Raw genomic sequence first — 17,534 nt, forward strand, 5'->3', positions numbered from 1 at the left:
CGTCGGGACGGGCTGCTAGTATTACATATATTGAGATGGTCTAGGTCACCGATCTTCAGTGTGTGGCAATGTTTGGCCATAAATCTATAACATTTTTTAGTTGTTGTGGCAGCAAGAGTAAGGGAGGCAGTTGTGAATGGCCAGGGTACAACTTAACACTGCAGCGCATTTCATGATTCACGCCAATAGCGTCCTCTAGGTATCTAATGTTTTATGAGCAAGTGGAACTTTTGCACATTCACTAACATAACATGCTTGATTTCTTAAGGTTTTACCAAACCATGTATTACTATTTCTCCAGTGATGTAGTGAATCTGTAAATTATATGCTTTCCATCTAACAAAGAACTGGGTTGTGGCCTTGGCCAATCAATTTCATGGGTCATTTATTCTTAACCACTATATGCGGGTTGATTAGAGAGAAACCTTGAAGGTTATCACATGGCTTTATAACCAGCAAGCAAATGTCCTCCCAGGACCAAGTGTACATCCTCAATTCTGTCCTGTGTTAGCTCTGGGAAATATGATGTAATTCTTGTCAAGCACTGAGCACACTAAAGGTATCATGTATTACTGGGCAGGTCGTAAACAGTGGGTGGGTGTAGCACACTGACTTTTTGGAACATGCCTAGCGTTTTTCAAAGTGGCCTATGTGCTAATCAGTTTCATCAGAAACTGGATATTCGTAGGAGGTCGCCACAACTCCAGCCTCAGATATGTTAATGAGGAAAGGTGTGAGTCTATGAATGGCTAGGTATGTATGAACAGAGGCCAGAAATAGAGAGCAGATCTTAGGGCCAGATGTACGACCATGTCATTTTGCGAGTCCCAAATTGCGCTCAATAGCGACTTGCAAGACACTGTTAGCGATTCTCAATGGGGTTGCAAATTGCATGCCTCATCAATATTCATGAGGCACTCACAATTTGCGATTCCATTGAGAATGGTGGCACCTCCAGGTATGGTGACCTGCTGGGCTCAGCAGACATCCATGTTTTTAATGCAGCATGTTTTCCTTAAAGGAAAAAGGGCTGCATAAAAAAAAATGTAAAAAAGTTTTTGTTTCTTTTTTTAAGGGCAGTTAGTGGTCCCTGGAACCACTGCCTGGCCCTAAAAATATTTTCCCCTGCATTTGCAAAGGGGAAGGGGTACCCTGGGGACCCATTCCCATTTGCTAGTGCATTACCACCCTCTGGAAGAGGGTGGTAAATTGCAAGTGTTTTGCAACCGCAATTTGCGGTCACAACACATTCTTACATAGGGTTGCGAGTTGCAATTAGGAAGTAACGCCCTTGGAATGCCCCTTCCTAATTGCGAGTCCCAAATACTATTTAGCGAGTTGCAAATAAATTGCAACTCGCTAACTAGGGTTTGTACATGGCCCTGTAGGTTTTTGCATGAGCAAATGAGTCTCAAACCCGCTTGCGCAGGCAAAAACGGGTCGTACATCTGGCCCTTAGTCCTTACATACATGTTCCCATTCCTTGGATGGTAACATTTTGAAAGGTGGTTTGTAAAGAAAAATTTTGACATTCCGAGAAGACATCAGGGGATTATACACTCAGATCTGTTGCAGAGTTTTAGCAGACAGAGTAGTAATAATGGACTTTATATTTTACTGCCAAGATAACCAAGGACACATATGTAAAGAAGGGAAGGTCCGAAGAAACCGCAATAACTGTTTGGGGGTAAAACACTCATTTGCAATCAATCTATAATCATATGATAAATACAAATAATGTATAATTGGGGAACATTTTGGTACTTAAGATCCAGCATTTGCTGGTGCACTAGGCCCTCTGTTCATTGTAATGACTGATAATTCTTTGTACTGTACCTGAGCAAAATGTTGAATAAACAGAAAGTTAAAAATAAAAAAGAAGGTCTCTTAACATACATTAGTTTTAACTCATTTCCTGGTAAAAGGTCCAGCGTGCCTGTTTTCAAAACTCTGTTAAAAGAAGTGATCAGAGTTTTTTCTGATTCCTCTAAAGAGCACTGCCTCATTGTAGTTGGTATCAATGCTCTAGAGGGACTGGTCATTGCCACAGATTAATAGAAACAACTCCCTGTGTTAGAGAAACTCTGCTTGGATAAGCCAAACACTTCCCCTGGGCATGCAAACAATGTTGTTTCTCAGCCTTGCCTGGTTATTGTCTTTTGTCATATATTAATTATCTGTACATAACAGTTGAACATTATCTCAAACTTAACGCTTTCCTTGCAAGTAATGTAGCAGGCAAGGCAGCGGGCATTCAGTAAAAGTGCATTACTTATGTGGGCTTCCCCTAAAAAAAGTAGGAAGATAGAGATTTTTTTTAACATCGGAGATGTAATATAAACTCCATCTACCCACAAAATAATAATAATATTACAAAATATTTGTGATTTTTAATGTAGTGCTGCAAACTACACTATTGTTGTTTCTAAGAGAAGTAAATTACATATTATGGCATGTTTTATTTTTTTGTATCTGCTTCCAATAGTTCATAATGTGCCAAATAAAAGCATTTATGTTTTTCTTGCAGTGGTAATGATCTTGGAATAAACAATGCTAGATAATAATAATCCACATTTGTAAAGCGCACAATCACCCGTAAGGGTCTCTAGGCGCTGGGGGCCGTCGGTAAGATTAAGCAAACTATTGCCCAGAGTCACATGGTGCTGGGCTAATCTGCTACCGGAGCCGGGGATCGAACCATGATCCCCAGATTCCGCAGTCAGTCGCCCTGGCCGCGGCGCCACACCTCTTCCACTTTTAGAGGTATTCAAAGCCAACCTGCAGGAAATTGGGTAACTGGCTGAGACAGGTGGAGCTCTTCTCAAGCAGAAACCAAAATTCCTGTCAGGGTAATGTCAAAAGAAAATCCCAAATTAACCTGTGCTTACCAATCTGGTAGTTTAGCACAAAAACAGTCAGGGTTAATTTAGAAATAATTTGTTAAGTATTTATTCAGCACTTCAAACAATAATAAGGTGAACAGATGACACAAGAAAAATCCCACACCAATTTAGAAAAATAGAGAAAAATATATTAGAACATTGGAATGTTGAGGTCTCCATTGAAGACAATGGAGTGCTCTGGGCTTTTAATAGCTAAGGGAAGCCCGGAGCATCGAGATTCCAATGTTAGTTCACAGCTATTGCTGTGAACAAAGGCCTTACAGACCCTGAGGGGATTTCAACTCCTTCGGGCTCTATGAGGTCCTTGTTTTACAAATTAGAACATTCTGCCCTCTAGGGGTGGAATGTTCTAATAGCCTTAGAGCCTCCCGTAGCGGGCTCTACTGGCCATTAGAGGCCCGCTCCATTGTTAAAGGCCCAAGCCGTGTTGGAGCGGGCCTTTAATGAGTGGTAGAGCCCACTACTTTGGGCTCTAAGGCTATAATAAATGATTTGAGAGCAAAAAGACAAAGATACAATCATAAGAACCAAAGAAATGCAATTCTAGATTTAGGTGGAAATGGTGTTTAGAAGCACAAAGCATCAACTGTGGTCATTTGGTCATCCAGACCAAGACAAAGTCACAAGTTCAGGCCAAACATGATGGAGCGCGGGCTGCATACAGGGACCAATTTATGTCGGCTGACAGAGTCCTTTAATCTAGGTTGCATCAGGCAGCAGTGGCCGCAAGGTCCTGTGTCAAGGATGCGTCATGCCGCAGTGGTTCCAAGGAGCTGCGAGGCTGCAATGAGAGGTCCGTCATCGAGGTTGAAAAACACAGCAGTGGTTCTGAGGAGCTGCGGGGTCCTACATCTGGGGTGCATCTCACTGTGGTAGTTCCGATGCAAATATGTGAGGCAATGCATTGTTCTGCATTGGTTCTGCCCAAGTGACTACATCTGGGCTGGCAGAGCATCTTCAGGCCTAGTAAGGTTCTAGGACTGGGGTGTCATCACTTGGTGGCAAGACTCACAGAAGGCCGAGTACAGGTGTGGGGTTCAAGATGGTTGGAATATTTTCTGTCTCTAAAGCTCTGATTAGGAGGCTAGCTAACTAGTCCTTGGAGTCACTCTGGTGGTCCTCTGTTAAAGGTGGAGGTCCAGTCCTTCTCAGACGGGCATCAGGGCAGCAGAGTAGCAGTCAGTCCTGCAGAGCAGCACAGCATTCCTTTGCTCTGAGTCTTCCACAGGTCCAGAGGTATACTCAAGAATTGGTTCTGAGGGTCGAATCTTAATTCCTGGTGACCACTTTGAAGTGGAAGAAGCTTCTAGAATCTTCCCTCTACATAGATGCGTGTAATTTCCTTCCTCCCTTTCCTGGCCCCAGCTTCTCTGGGGGCACAAATACTAGTGTCAAACCCTTTGTGAGTGTGCTTAGGCAGAGTATTTGTGTTGTGCAAGTGAAGTAGGTGATAGCTCCTCCCCTTTGTCAAATGTAAATTCTTACTCTTTATTCTGTTTATAAAAACAAACCATAAAAGATACAGTCATGCAACCCCCCATCAGGTCAGAGGCGGCCCATCCTGCTAACACATATTCCCACCTTTTTTGTCACTGTCCGGAAGCAATACACAAAGTCCAACTTCCAGCTACACCTAGTCATGGGACCCAGGATACAGGCTGTTGGCACCAAATGGTTGGCACAAGAAAACTTAACGTTTCCAAAAGTGGCACCTTCAGAATTGTGACTTCAAATCCAACTTCACAATTGGAGTATGTTTTAAATTGCAATTGTCAAGGCGAACTGCTTGCTTGGATGTACACCAGAGTCGCGTGTCCTTGATACATTTACACTGTGATTTTAGAAACTGTATGGAGAATTGTATGTGACAACGTCACTCATATACAGTTTTCGAACAGGCAACTGCTCAAGCCTATTTAATGTAAAAATTAAAATGTTCACAAACGTTATGGATAATACGCAAGAAACAATTGCAATTTTACTGTCAGCCATAAAACCTCTTTCAAAAACAAAAGACCAGAGTGAGAGTACTTCAGTGACAAGTTTGGTGTCCATCCTTCCTTTAATTCCTACATATAGATATTTGTCGTTTTGTGTGGTTTCTTCTTCCATTCTTCCATGTATCATTTTAAATCGCCTATGTTAATATTCCCTTTTGTTGACATTTAAAGATGAATTATGATGTTACTTACTTTTTTTTAGTTACAGCAACTGTTGCAGGATCAACACATAGATAATTAGTGGTTATGCATGTAAATCAACCTTTTCCATGTGTTTAAGAAAAGATATCAGTACTCTGAGACACAATTATCAAGTTTTCTTTCTACTTATGTTGAACCATATGTATGTTTTTGTATTAATAAAAGCATATGTTTTAATATTGATATATAATGGGGTTGGCGTGCCTCGTGCAATATTCTAAAATGTATTTTGCTGATAGCAGTATTGAGTTTCTAGGACATTCAAGACTGATAACTTCAAAAACCAATGGCCAGCAGCCAGCTCGTACTTCAAATTAAAGATCTTGAGGTTGACATCTAATTGAAACATCATCTTAATCGGCATATGGTTGAAATGAACCGCATAACTCAGACATGGTTGCATCTGAAAATGCTCTACAGTTTCTTAAGTAGGTGTGCGCTGTTCAGAGCAAGCTCAATTCAAACAGAATAATTTCACCTTGTTCATATTTAATTACTGCACTATGAAAGAAGGCAAAGAGTGAATGATGAAAAAGGTAAAGGAAAGGCAGCGATAGCAAGTGAAACAGAGTAAAGGGCAGCCAGAGCAAGTGGAATGAGACCTGAATATGATGGTCAAAATGTAATCTAAAATACTTACAGTATCTTTATTTTGTGGCCTCAGGACCTCACTCATTTTAGTGCGATTATTGCATCCCTTTGCTATGCAAGCATTCAAGTCAGATAGTGATGTACGTTATGGCCCTTTATGTGTTAGTGTGAAACCTAACTGTGTGCAATACTCTGTGAGTATGTGTCATTGTGATATAAAAGTACATACAACTAAAAAAAAATAGAAGTTATTTCTGTAACATGCAATTGAATTGCTACACTACAACCAGTATGAAATATCAACAAGCAAGTATTATCTCAGCTAATCATGCTTAAAATGCTGCCACTAACTATAGCGGCTTGCTTGTGTTTTAGGTTAAGTAGAAGGGTCATACAGCAAAGTCACTTGACATGTCTTTTTACCTGTTTTTAGTGACACTGTTAGACCAGGTGTTTCTTCCATTATTACTGCACTTTCTCAGGATAAATTATCCCTCCCCTTATTTGCGTTTTAGCTTGGGGCCGTTATTGTGAGCCAGCCAATTAAGACCAATTAAGCCCCTCTTCAGAAAGCATGAACCACTATTAACATATTGAGCAATAGGTAATTGCACTTAAATAGTCATTTAATGAAGCTGGTGAATTTCACCATAATTACTTTTGCAGTTTCCGTCAATAATCTTCCTCTACCCAATGTTGATACTAAGGCAGGCATTATTGTTGATTTTCACAGACATTAAGATGTTGTAATGATTTGTTTCTCTGCTGTTTAAAATCACTGCACAAACTGGTCCAGCTTACCCTGTCCATTTTGGTAGTGCATCTTCTCCTCATCGGAATCCTGGAAAGCCTTACTGTAACCACAATGTCTACGGAAAAATACCAAATAAACCTTTAAAGACTTTAGGACTTTTTCTCACACTTGGCTACTAAAGATACATGAATACATTAAAATATTGCTTTCACAACTCCCCTCTCTCTCTCTCTCTCTCTCTTTTTCTGTTCTGTGCCATTTTTCTTTACTTCTTTTGCCCCCTTCCATTATCACTCGCTTGATATTGGTTTTTTTCTTACTTCATGTCATATTTGCTTTCAGTATGCACTTTTATTCCCCGTGCCTACTCTCCTCATGCAATTTGTCTCATGCTCTGTTACATATAATCAGGGTAAGTTTTTGAAAAACTAAAAGACGAATACCTCATTGGTTGGTTTGACTTTTTAGGGTTGCAGAGGAATAAAGGGATGCTTTAGTGTGGTAATGGTTTGTGCATAATTCCTTAACATGTGTATTTTCGTTAAATATTGCTTGATCAATGATTACTTTCCCATTAGATTGGTGAATACTGTTCAGTGTCTTATACTGTTAGGCTTTTGCATATTTCAATCTGAACCTTTCTGGCAATCAGTTCTGATTTGTGGATCCAAATGTTGATACATTGACACCTCTGCAGCCCACCAGGAAAGTAGGGAGTATGTATATCTACTGTAAAGTGACAGAGATAGGGATGAATCTCAAATATATACAAAAGAATGGTGTGACTAAAAAAGAACCTCTGAAAAAACTTGCTTACAATATATTTTTAAATTTTTCAAAAAAACATCGATAAGATGACACTAAAAGAGCCTACTGTTATTCCAACAATATTGTTAGCACAAAAATTGATTACCAAATTATAATTGAACTTAGTATTCATGGTAATGTATTCCCAAAGAAACGAGACATGGAATAAATGGAAATTACTGGTGCCTGCTCCTCCAGATTGTGCTTTAGCTTAGCAGCAGGCTCAAGTCCAGTGACCATGAAGTCAAGGGAATGTTCAACCGCCTCGTCCTAATTCACTTCTTAAAGTCAATCTACAGGTTATTAATGTCTTTCATTCACTGTGTTTGTGCGTGTGTGCCTCCGGGGTACTACTTCCCCAGTTTATGTTTACTTTAGGCCTTATTTATGAAGGCTTTGCAACACTTTTGCGCCACCATTGTGTCACTTTTCGTGACGTAGTGGCGGCATAAATAATGTTCCACGTTGCACCATATTTACAAGGTGTTGCATTTAGACAGATGCGGCACCTTGTAAAGCCCTGCGCCACATTTTACCTGCGTCAGGTATAATGTATGCAGGGTGGGCGTTCCCACTTAGAAAAGGGTTGTAAAAGTGTTGAAGTGCAACACTGCAACACTTCTAGGATGCCACTGCATCAAAACCTTACACCTCACGGCAGGCGTAAAGGTGACAGAGTGCCATAGACACAAGCCTACCCCATGGATTGCTGGAGTTGTGTCATGCTTGTGACCCAACTCCAGCAATGCGTTTGTTTTGCGCCGACAGAAACGCCAGGATTCCTGACGTATCTGTCATTCCTTGCGACATGGAGCACTATACATTAAATACGACGCATCCATCGTGTCGCAAGGAGGGTGCAGTGAAAAGTGTCACATCGCTCTTCGATCGTAGGGATGCAACATAATGGAGCTACGACACTCATTCTATCCCCATTTATAAAGCTAGTGTAGATTATACCTTTATCTGCTGCCCACTGTATTCTTAAAGTGTGGTTTCACAACTTATATTTTATTACCTCTCATTATCCTCTTCAATAATTGCAGGCACACAGCCCTTGACTCAAACTATCTAGATTACAAGTATTTCCTTTCTGTTGCTTCTGCAAGAATATATCCCACTATTTGCTATCTAATATTTAACGCCTTAACCGCGGTAAGATTTACCGCGGTGCGCTGAAGATTACGAAAACCCTCGGTTCATGACGAGCTCAGCTCGTCATGAGTGGACGAGAGGTGTACCTCATGACGAGCTGAGCTCGTCATGAGCATCAAAGGGGTTAATCAAAACGGTTCAAAAACGTTTAGCCTTAGCCAACACTTGCTTCTTGGTATTTGCTGCTTCCTAAGGACTTGATTGACAAACTCATTCTGTAATTTTTTGTGTTCACATTTTCTTTTGAAAGCCAGTTTTCCAGGCTAATTAAGGTAAGATCTTCAGAAAATATAGTGATATGCATCAGATTTTTATCTAAAAGATTACTTTTACGAACAATTTATAGCAGACAACATTCAAAATAAGTAATACATCCTCTGATATGGTGTATTTCTCTTCTTCGGTAATTCAGATCAGGTTTCATTTACCAAAGTCTTACTTTGTATGAGACTAAGCATTCTAGAGCTAATATTTCAAAAGAGCACCAAGTTGGAAAGGATGCAAGATATATGGTTTTTTTTTATTATTGATTAGCTCAAAGAGCATTGCTCAAGATCTGGAGGAAAATTTAAATTGCTCTCTTTGTGGACTTTTACTAGTAATGACAGCAAGGATTTTGTTTATTTGAGGTTCAGTCAGTCATTTGGGAAAATATTATATGACATTGATGTTTACTACATATTTGCAAGGCATAACATTAGGCTTGTGAGAAGAATCTCATAGGATTTGTGTTAATGTTGTCAATATTTCAGCCTTTCTCAGAATCTTGAAATCTAAAGGGACCAAAGCAGAGAGAAACAGAGCGAACGGTAAGGCTAATTTAATGTGCTACTTGATTGTCAGGCGTGGAATGCAAAAGCGTTGTGTTGTTAATATAGGCTGTTGAACTAATAAATTAATATTACTGTTCAAATGTTTCTGTGTTGCGTCTGGCAGATTATTGAGCAGCAATAAACTCACCAACATATATTTGTTAGGATAGTTAATGGTGTGCCATGAAACACCTAATACTTCACGTTAATTTATTTTTATTGTAGTTGATGTTATTTGTTTTATCATAACAATTGAAGATAATATATAACAAACAAAATGTCTACTCAAATTGATGGAATGACATGGATATCCTACCTTTCTAGCCAAATTTCAGGATTGAACACCATCCACATGTATGTAGCATGCACACAAACACTCAAGAGTTTGACTAAATAATATTTTTGTACCTCTTTTTGCAAATGAGAAACACCAGCAGAATTACAAGACCAGTGATCAGGGTTAGGCAAATCCACACAATGGTCATGGTATCATATCGGAGAGTCACTGAAAGGGCACACAGAAGATGTATTGTAAGAGAAGCCCTGAATTTAAAACCCACAATTTGAAATCTGTGACTTTTACTTCGAAGGGACATAACATGCACAGTTATACAATATGTTTTCTATTAATCAATAGTGATCTATGTTTACATTTTTTCCTATTCAATACTGTCCAATATTATTTCAAACATTAGCCAATGTGTAAAAAAGTGATATAATATGTATTTCTAAACTAACAAATGCATTAACAAATAATTAAAAGTAAGTTAAGATAATGTAGAAAAGCAAGTATCAAGAAGAACAAAGTAGCTTTAAAACAATGCATAATAATTTGTAGTTTTCTCCACGGGTGAATTTAATAATGTGATCTACTACTAACACTTGTCAATTGATAAGATGATAGGCAATAGATTCCCAGCCACCACTCAATAGTTGCTGCATTAACCATATCACAGTAAAGGAAACAGTAACCAGTAAAGCTGTACAGCTATAGGCGAGCTGTTCTGGATCCATGTTCTAGAAGGCAGACCAGAGTGAAGGAAAGTCTGCCTTACAGTTATAATGTCTTAATTTCAGGTACCTAGATTTAAAAATAATTGTTTTCTCTATGTTGTTGATACTTAAATTCCCCTCAAGGTAATCCTTGCCTTTTAAATCCTTGAACAGTTATAGCTGTTTCCTAAGAAATGGATTTAGTGCCTACTTAATTTGAGGTAATATTTTTTTTTTATTTCTGTTGATAGTTTGAAATGATGTGGACTCCAGTCCAAAATTATGGGATTATCAGATTTGGAGTCAAATGCATTGTTGTGGTAGTTACGCATTACAGGTCTTATGTAATTAATGGCTTGAATTCAGAAAGTATTTTGTGGTTGGCTGCTATGGCTTCTCCTCGTTGTATTTTAGCTACAGGTAGAGCCTATTATGCACCCTTAATTAGGTCCTAAATTTGGCTCTTCATAATCAACATGTGAGTGCAGGTAACCTGTACAAGAGCATTTTGGCCACTGCTGTAATTCTGTAATATAAAGCCACGTTGTCACAGAGAAAACATTTGTCTAAATTAAGGGCTTAAACTAAATTTCAAAGGTACCTGTATCAAATATATTACAGACTAATTTGCACACTGATGGTGATTGATCATCTCAGGGTATGTTCAAGCTAATTATTATGTTATAAAGTAGAGAGTAGCACTGCACCAAAGCTTAAGATCCACCTTGGTTTACTTACTTGCTCTACCAGTTTCCACTTCTACTGTCTGACTAAACCTTCCACAACCAGCTGAAGTGCGGGCACGGACCTGGAACACATAGCGAGTTGACGGCTTTAGACCAGAAACCGTGGCACTGGTCCCCTTAGATTTCAAGGTTGAGTAGCTCTGCATTTCTTTATCCTGTTAAGATTAAATTGTGAGAAATATTTACAACAAAGGAATGCAGTAGATCTGTATATGTATATTTCCAACACATTTAAGTTAATATGGTTTAATTAGAAAGTTCCCATCGTACAGGACCCTGGTTACAATATAAATCTAGTATGAAACAATGACAGAGCTCATATAATAATGCATGCAAGGAGTAGGCTTTGCACAGTACTTGTGTGTAGTCCGTATTCATGTTTTTCATATTTAAATAGAGAAAAAAAGAAATATGTTAACGAATAAACAAACATATACACATAAAGAACTTACAAACAAAACAGCTGTTAGTTAAAAAAAAACGCGTGTGTCTTCTCTTAGAATTTTTCAAAATTTGGCACAAAAATCCATCATCACTGAATAAAAAACATTATCATTAATGAGAAAGAACTGTAGAAAGGACTTTATGTCAATTACAGGTAAACTAGTTTAGTTCATTAATCAACTATAGACCTGCGGCTTCCGGTCTAGTGGAACAGATCAATGGAACATTGAAATCCAGCCTTACAAAACTGTGTGCTTTATGTCTCTGAAATGGCCTGATGCTTTGTCTTGATGAGTCTTTGCAGCATACTTGATCGGAGGACAGGATTGTCCCTCCATGAGATCATCATGGGCAGAGCTATGAGATTGCCAGCTGTACTGGCAAACACACTTCTTATTACCGATTACATGATACTTGATTACTACAAAGGACCGGCTGATGTGGTACATTCTGTGTCAGATCAGGTTGAAGCTGCCACAGCCCACCTCATCAGGAACAGTGCCATGACCTTACTCCTGGTAACTGGGTCTTGGTGAAGAAGCATGTATGAAAGAGTTGTCTGGAGCCCTCTGGCGTGGTCCTTTCCAGGTGATTCTGATCACAACAACGTTTTGAAGTGCAGAGGTCTCCCTAATTGGGTGCATGCTGCCCACACTCGCCGAGTTCTGTATCCCTTGATGATGTAACACCACCTCTCTCAGAAGTACCGGTGGTCGTCAAAAGATCATGGTAGCAGGTTAGTCAAGCTGTGGGGGACCAGCAACAGCCTGAAGCAGCAGTTGTTCGGCCTGAGGGGGTTTTGAGGAGTTGATAGCTGGAACAGAAGTGGGAGAGTCTTGTCCTGTAGTGACAACTGAGTTAGACTTAGACTCTGATGAAGGGCCTAGTGTTGTAGGATGACAAATGGCTGCAGGAGAACGTTGGCCGAGAAGGCAGAAGATGGGGAGGCTGAATCCATAAGTAAAAGGTGGGCTCCAGATTATTCTGGATGACACTGAGGATTCTGATTTGAGTGATGAAGAAGGTGAAGGGATTGCTCTCAGAAGATCGAAACAAGCTAGAGTACCTTGTTGGAGGTACTCGTCCCCTGACTGGACTTACTCTGTCACAAGTGACAAAGAGAGAGAGTTCTAGTAATACTGGGATAACAGTGCAGATTAAGTTGAACGTCCTTGAACTGAACATTTTCTTTGAATTATGATTGGAAGTTACATTATCATCAAAGAGACTGAGACATTTTATTCTGGATGTGACTATGATTGACTTCGAACTGTGCATTCATTAGAGACATTTACATAGATTGGTGGGAAAAGAAAGAAGAGTACTGAGGCCCGAGGCAGCTGAAGTGGCATAAGGTTGTCCATCAGAAGAACACAAGTAGGGCTAATGAAGGCTCACAAAGACCTTGTACATAAGCTCATCGCATAATATTTGAAATTTGGTTTTGCCATTTACATAGGTGGAAATCAACACAAAAGACTCTGCTGCTGCTAAATTAAATCCAGTCGTCAGGATTTTAGAGAAGTAATAGAAACTAATCCTAAAATTAGTAGACGGAGCTAAATGATAGCAGGCACACTAATAGTTGTAGTTGTAGTACTAATCATTTTTCTTGAAGGATTATATCCATCTACATCTAACTCAGGCCCTCATTTACAGGCTTTTGGCGTAGGGCAGTGCATCAAGTCACCTTGCTGAGATGCCCTACAGAAAACTGAAAGAGCAGGAATGCATTGTATTTATGCAATGAGGTGCATTCCTGTCTTTTCTCCCTGCGCTGTATCCATTTCGGCAACCTAGTGCTAACGCAGGCACCCTTGCATCATGGTGCAAGGGTGCCTCCATTGCATGAAGGATTGATTTTGTGCAAGAAGGGGCACCTTCTTGCACAGAAACAATCATATGTGGTATTTTCCTTGCTTCAGAATTGCATTTGTCTTATCATTAGCACTCATATCATTAGTACTCCTAGATAAATGACTATGCAAGCTATTCTAGCCCCAACAATACAAGACATGAACGCCTTGCATGACTTTGCATGTGTATGTTGCATGTCTTCTGTATGATTGATGGTACATACGAACAAATTACTCTAGGTCTCTATATATGTTGTGTGCATCCTTTATGTTGTGTTCGATGTCTTACGTGTTTTGAAACAAAACGGTGGGTCCGTAAGTATGGTTACACCATTGCATACACAGCACACCTTAGCGTGTGTGCTGAAGAAAAACACACATGTGGCTTATGTTTGCCACAGCACTTTTTTTCAAATTTTATGGTCCTGAAGAAAGCCTCCAAACATTTTCTTAGGCTGAAACATGTCGACCTGCACATGATGGATAACTAAGACCAATTGTTAGTCTTCACTTTATCCCCCCCTTTATCCTGGGCTGCTGAGAATAAACAACATTTTCAGTAAGGAGTCCCAGAGGCATTTTTAACCTCACCACTTTTTGAGCACCAGTCACACTAAAACAAAACCTGCTCCGCTGTAATTCAGGTGTCTAAGCACAACTGGGCTGCATTTGGCTGCCCAGCTGGGAACCAGATGATGAAGCATGCCACCAACTAGGTTGGTGGGTGAGAATTCTTCTTATAAACCCTAGTGGTTCTTGGTACCCCTAGATTTACAGGAGAATCGTCCATGTTGAATAATTCACCTGTGGGTCCGTCCACGTTGTGTTTGAGCTAGAATATTGTCAGAGTAAACACTATGACATCACAGAATGGCTGGAAGAATCTAGGAGGAAAATGTTAAAAGCCACAGTTTAAGATGGTCCGTGTGACAAGATTTAGATCTTAGATTGTGAAGGCTTGATTCGCCATCGGAGGGGGGACTGGAGAAGTGTAATGGCTCCACCCTTTCAAGTCTTGACTATGTCATATATATGTGCATGTAGTGCCATATATTTTTGTGCTTTAATATCATTAACGAAAATGGCTGCACTTGACTGAAATACTGTATAATTCAGACATTTACATTAATGCACATACTAATGTTCTCCTCACAGTGATACCAAATTGCAGTTTTTATATATATGTCTGCATCATGTGTAGTTTGAGTAATTTTGTTGACTCTTTACATATACTCACTGTTGGAAAGTGGTTTATTAGTAGTGATACATAGTGACTTACCACTAGTAATAAGGCCACAAACACAATAAAAGGTTCAGACAAGGTCTCTAACTTATTCCCTTGCTCAACTCTTGGTAGCTAGCAACAAGCAGGCAGGCGTAACTTAGGAGACAGGTGTGTAAAGCATTTAAAAACACCAATACATTAAATAACACACAACACATAATAAAAATCCAACTCCAATTTATAAACATGGACTATATTTCTATGAACAAATAGACACAAAAATGACAAACATCCAATGTAGGGAACCTGAGATATGAATTTTTAAAGAATAAACACATTCTACTGCTTAAAAACATATAGAGCCACTTTGGGACATCTGGTCGCGCTTTAGCGGGACAAAGTCACAGTCGAGGCTAACCGTGATGGGCCGTGGTCGGATACACTAAGGAGGAGGCCTTGGTGAAAAGTTTACCTTCACACCCTAGTCGTTTTTCTGGAGCTTTTTCCCTCGACTTTAAGCAAAGGCCTTCAGCAGGCCAGATTTGTTGAGGTTTGCTGGCTTGAAATTCTGCATGGTGCTGGTCAAATCTTGGCAGTCTGGAGCTTCAGAGCTTTCAGTGTGAAGAACCTGACATTCGTGGTTGAAGGTAGCCATTTTGACTCTCGACGCCGGGTCGGTCCTCCTTATGGAGCTTTTTCCCAAATTTGCTCCGAATTTCTCCAAACTTCGGGAACTTCTTCCTGAGGTTCCTCTTGAGGGTTCAACATGTCCAAAACACAAATTCAAGGGTCTGGAATTTCCTAGATGGTCCTTGGGATGTCTGGACGACAATTCCCACAGTGCACCTGGCCAAATGGGATGCAGGGCTCCACCAGGTGTATGACAACTTCCTCCAAAGTGTGGCCTATTCCTGTCCCAGAAAGCATCATTCTTTCAAAATCCAGCATGGAGACATTTTCTCCAGAGGCTCTGGATCAACCTACTTGTGTAGCTAGTCCTCCTAAACACTCCCTTTCCAACTCTAACCCTAATATAATTACTGAGGCTGTGTGGCTGAAAAAAAAAGGATATGGGGGAGGCCTTGTGCTGTCCTAAAGTGACATTCTCACTTTGGAGACCAGTTGCGCTACCCCTCATTAATTCCTGCCATCTGTTATGCAACTTGTACTTCTCCGCCCTCAAGAAACCTACTATGTCCTCTGACATAACACTTCACACCTCATCGGGTAGCACTGGCAGAGCCTGAGAGCAGACTGGCCAATCATGGGAGAGCAGCTGGATAGGTGCACTTTGGTTCACAGAAAAGAAAGTTTAACACCTTCGACGCTGATGACGAGCTCAGCTCGTCATGAGGTACACCTCTCGTACGCGCATGACGAGCTGAGCGTAATAGTTATTGCAAATCCAACAGTGGCAAGTTGATGGATTTATCTCAACTATTAATTTGATATCTTGAAGTAATTTTCAAATGGCTTCAAACAATATTTATAGCTAAATAAAATATTCCAATAATAGCCTACTTAACCATTCACTACAGTGTGGAAAAACAGATGTGGCAGCCTCACCAGGGCTTATAAAATATATTTTATAATGTCCCTGCCTATAGTTACAAGGCACCCTACACCGGGGGTACCTTGGGGAGACCTTAGGGGTGACTTATAAGTAAAAATAAGGTAGATTAATACTTTGAAAGTACCTTTAAATCGAAAATCGAATTTGCATATAATTTTAGTTGATAAATGGCCTGCAAGGCTATCTTTTAAAATGACAGCAGGCATCTCAGTAGTGCACACTGCAGTGCAGGAAATCTACTGGGCCGTGAAACCTCCCTGAACTATTATATACTAGGGACTTACAGTTAGTTTGAGTCCCCCTTGCCTTACTATAAACTAGGAACTTTCAGGGGTCTGTCAATACCAATTGTAATTATACCAAATTACCATGTGCTTTTTACACGGAGAACAGGTCTTGAGTCTGGTAAGCAAAGCCCAGGCCACAGTCAGTCAGAAAACCAGCATCTATTGGTCAAAATAGGGGTACAAAGTGGAGGGACCCTGCAAACAGGTCCTGATTTATCACACTCATGTATTCATTTGAATAATATCCTGCATTTATAACTGTATGTGTATCCATAGATATGCATTTAAATGTGTATTGACGTTTTCTGCTACCTTAGCTTGGACATAGGCTTTTAGCATTTGGACTCTTATGTTTACCCTTCAACATGAAAGTTTGCTTGGTTGCTATGTTTTCTTCGTCTTTACAGGTACATTCATATGACCTCATAGTAAATGAAAGGTACATTGTGTATGAGAGACAGTGAGGCTTGGGCAGAGCACTTTTGGCAAAGGCGAGAGGCACTAACAAACAAAGGGAGGACCCCACTGCATGTATGTCTAGAGATGGGAGGAATCCAAGTACATTCTGATGTTCAGATCAGAAGTTCTACTGTGAGAAGGTGGAAATCTATTAGGACACGTGATGTAGGATTCTTGAAAGTTGCGTGGAGTTTTAATTGGTGGTCACACTGTAGCTTTAGACAGATTCCCTTTAGATTCAGAGGCTAGATTTCTGTTGTGTGGCTTTATGCTATGCAATAATCTTGATATGGAGAACTTCTACAGAATTCTCTACAATGCTGACACCTTCCTGGTTTACTGGATCTAGTTAGGGTTTCCCCAACTAACGCTAATTAGCTAAGGCTTAATTAGGTAATTTAGATTTACTCATGTATAGGCAAGAGGACCGTAAATCATATACCGATCATCAGATTTTGTACCTTATTTTCTGCATTGCTATTACTGAATTCCTTGTATGCTTTATGCTATTGAGGTCAGACGATTTGGACTGCCAGTAGTGATTCTGCATTTTTACAAAATATTCTTGAGATTTGCAAGCATTAGCTTGGCTCTGAATTTGTAATACACCTACATTTAATCCTACTTATTAACTTCCGGATCCTCACCACGTAGCCAAATTGGCTACTCTGTAAATTTGACTTCTGGATGATGCTAACTACTTTTTATTTCTCAGGCATCTAAAAGGT

General features: G+C 39.9%; 1 protein-coding gene across 2 annotated transcripts in view; it reads right to left on the bottom strand.

Annotated features, from left to right (window-relative positions):
- EPHA8 (EPH receptor A8) overlaps nt 1-17,534 on the bottom strand; it is a 580,176-nt gene that overhangs the window by 111,636 nt on the left and 451,006 nt on the right. The window contains exons 5-7 of one of the 2 annotated variants that reach the window (XM_078642852.1): nt 10,955-11,117; nt 9,632-9,728; nt 6,497-6,564 (exon numbers count right to left, since the gene is read on the bottom strand). In XM_078642852.1, coding sequence (XP_078498978.1) covers nt 6,497-6,564; nt 9,632-9,728; nt 10,955-11,117 — 328 coding nt within the window. Of the gene's footprint in view, nt 1-6,483; nt 6,565-9,631; nt 9,729-10,954; nt 11,118-17,534 lie in introns of both variants that reach the window. The other variant, XM_078642851.1, reaches the window with a different exon arrangement.

This window comes from Lissotriton helveticus, chromosome 5_1 (assembly GCF_964261635.1).
Source record: "Lissotriton helveticus chromosome 5_1, aLisHel1.1, whole genome shotgun sequence".
NCBI classification, from domain to species: Eukaryota; Metazoa; Chordata; class Amphibia; order Caudata; family Salamandridae; genus Lissotriton; species Lissotriton helveticus.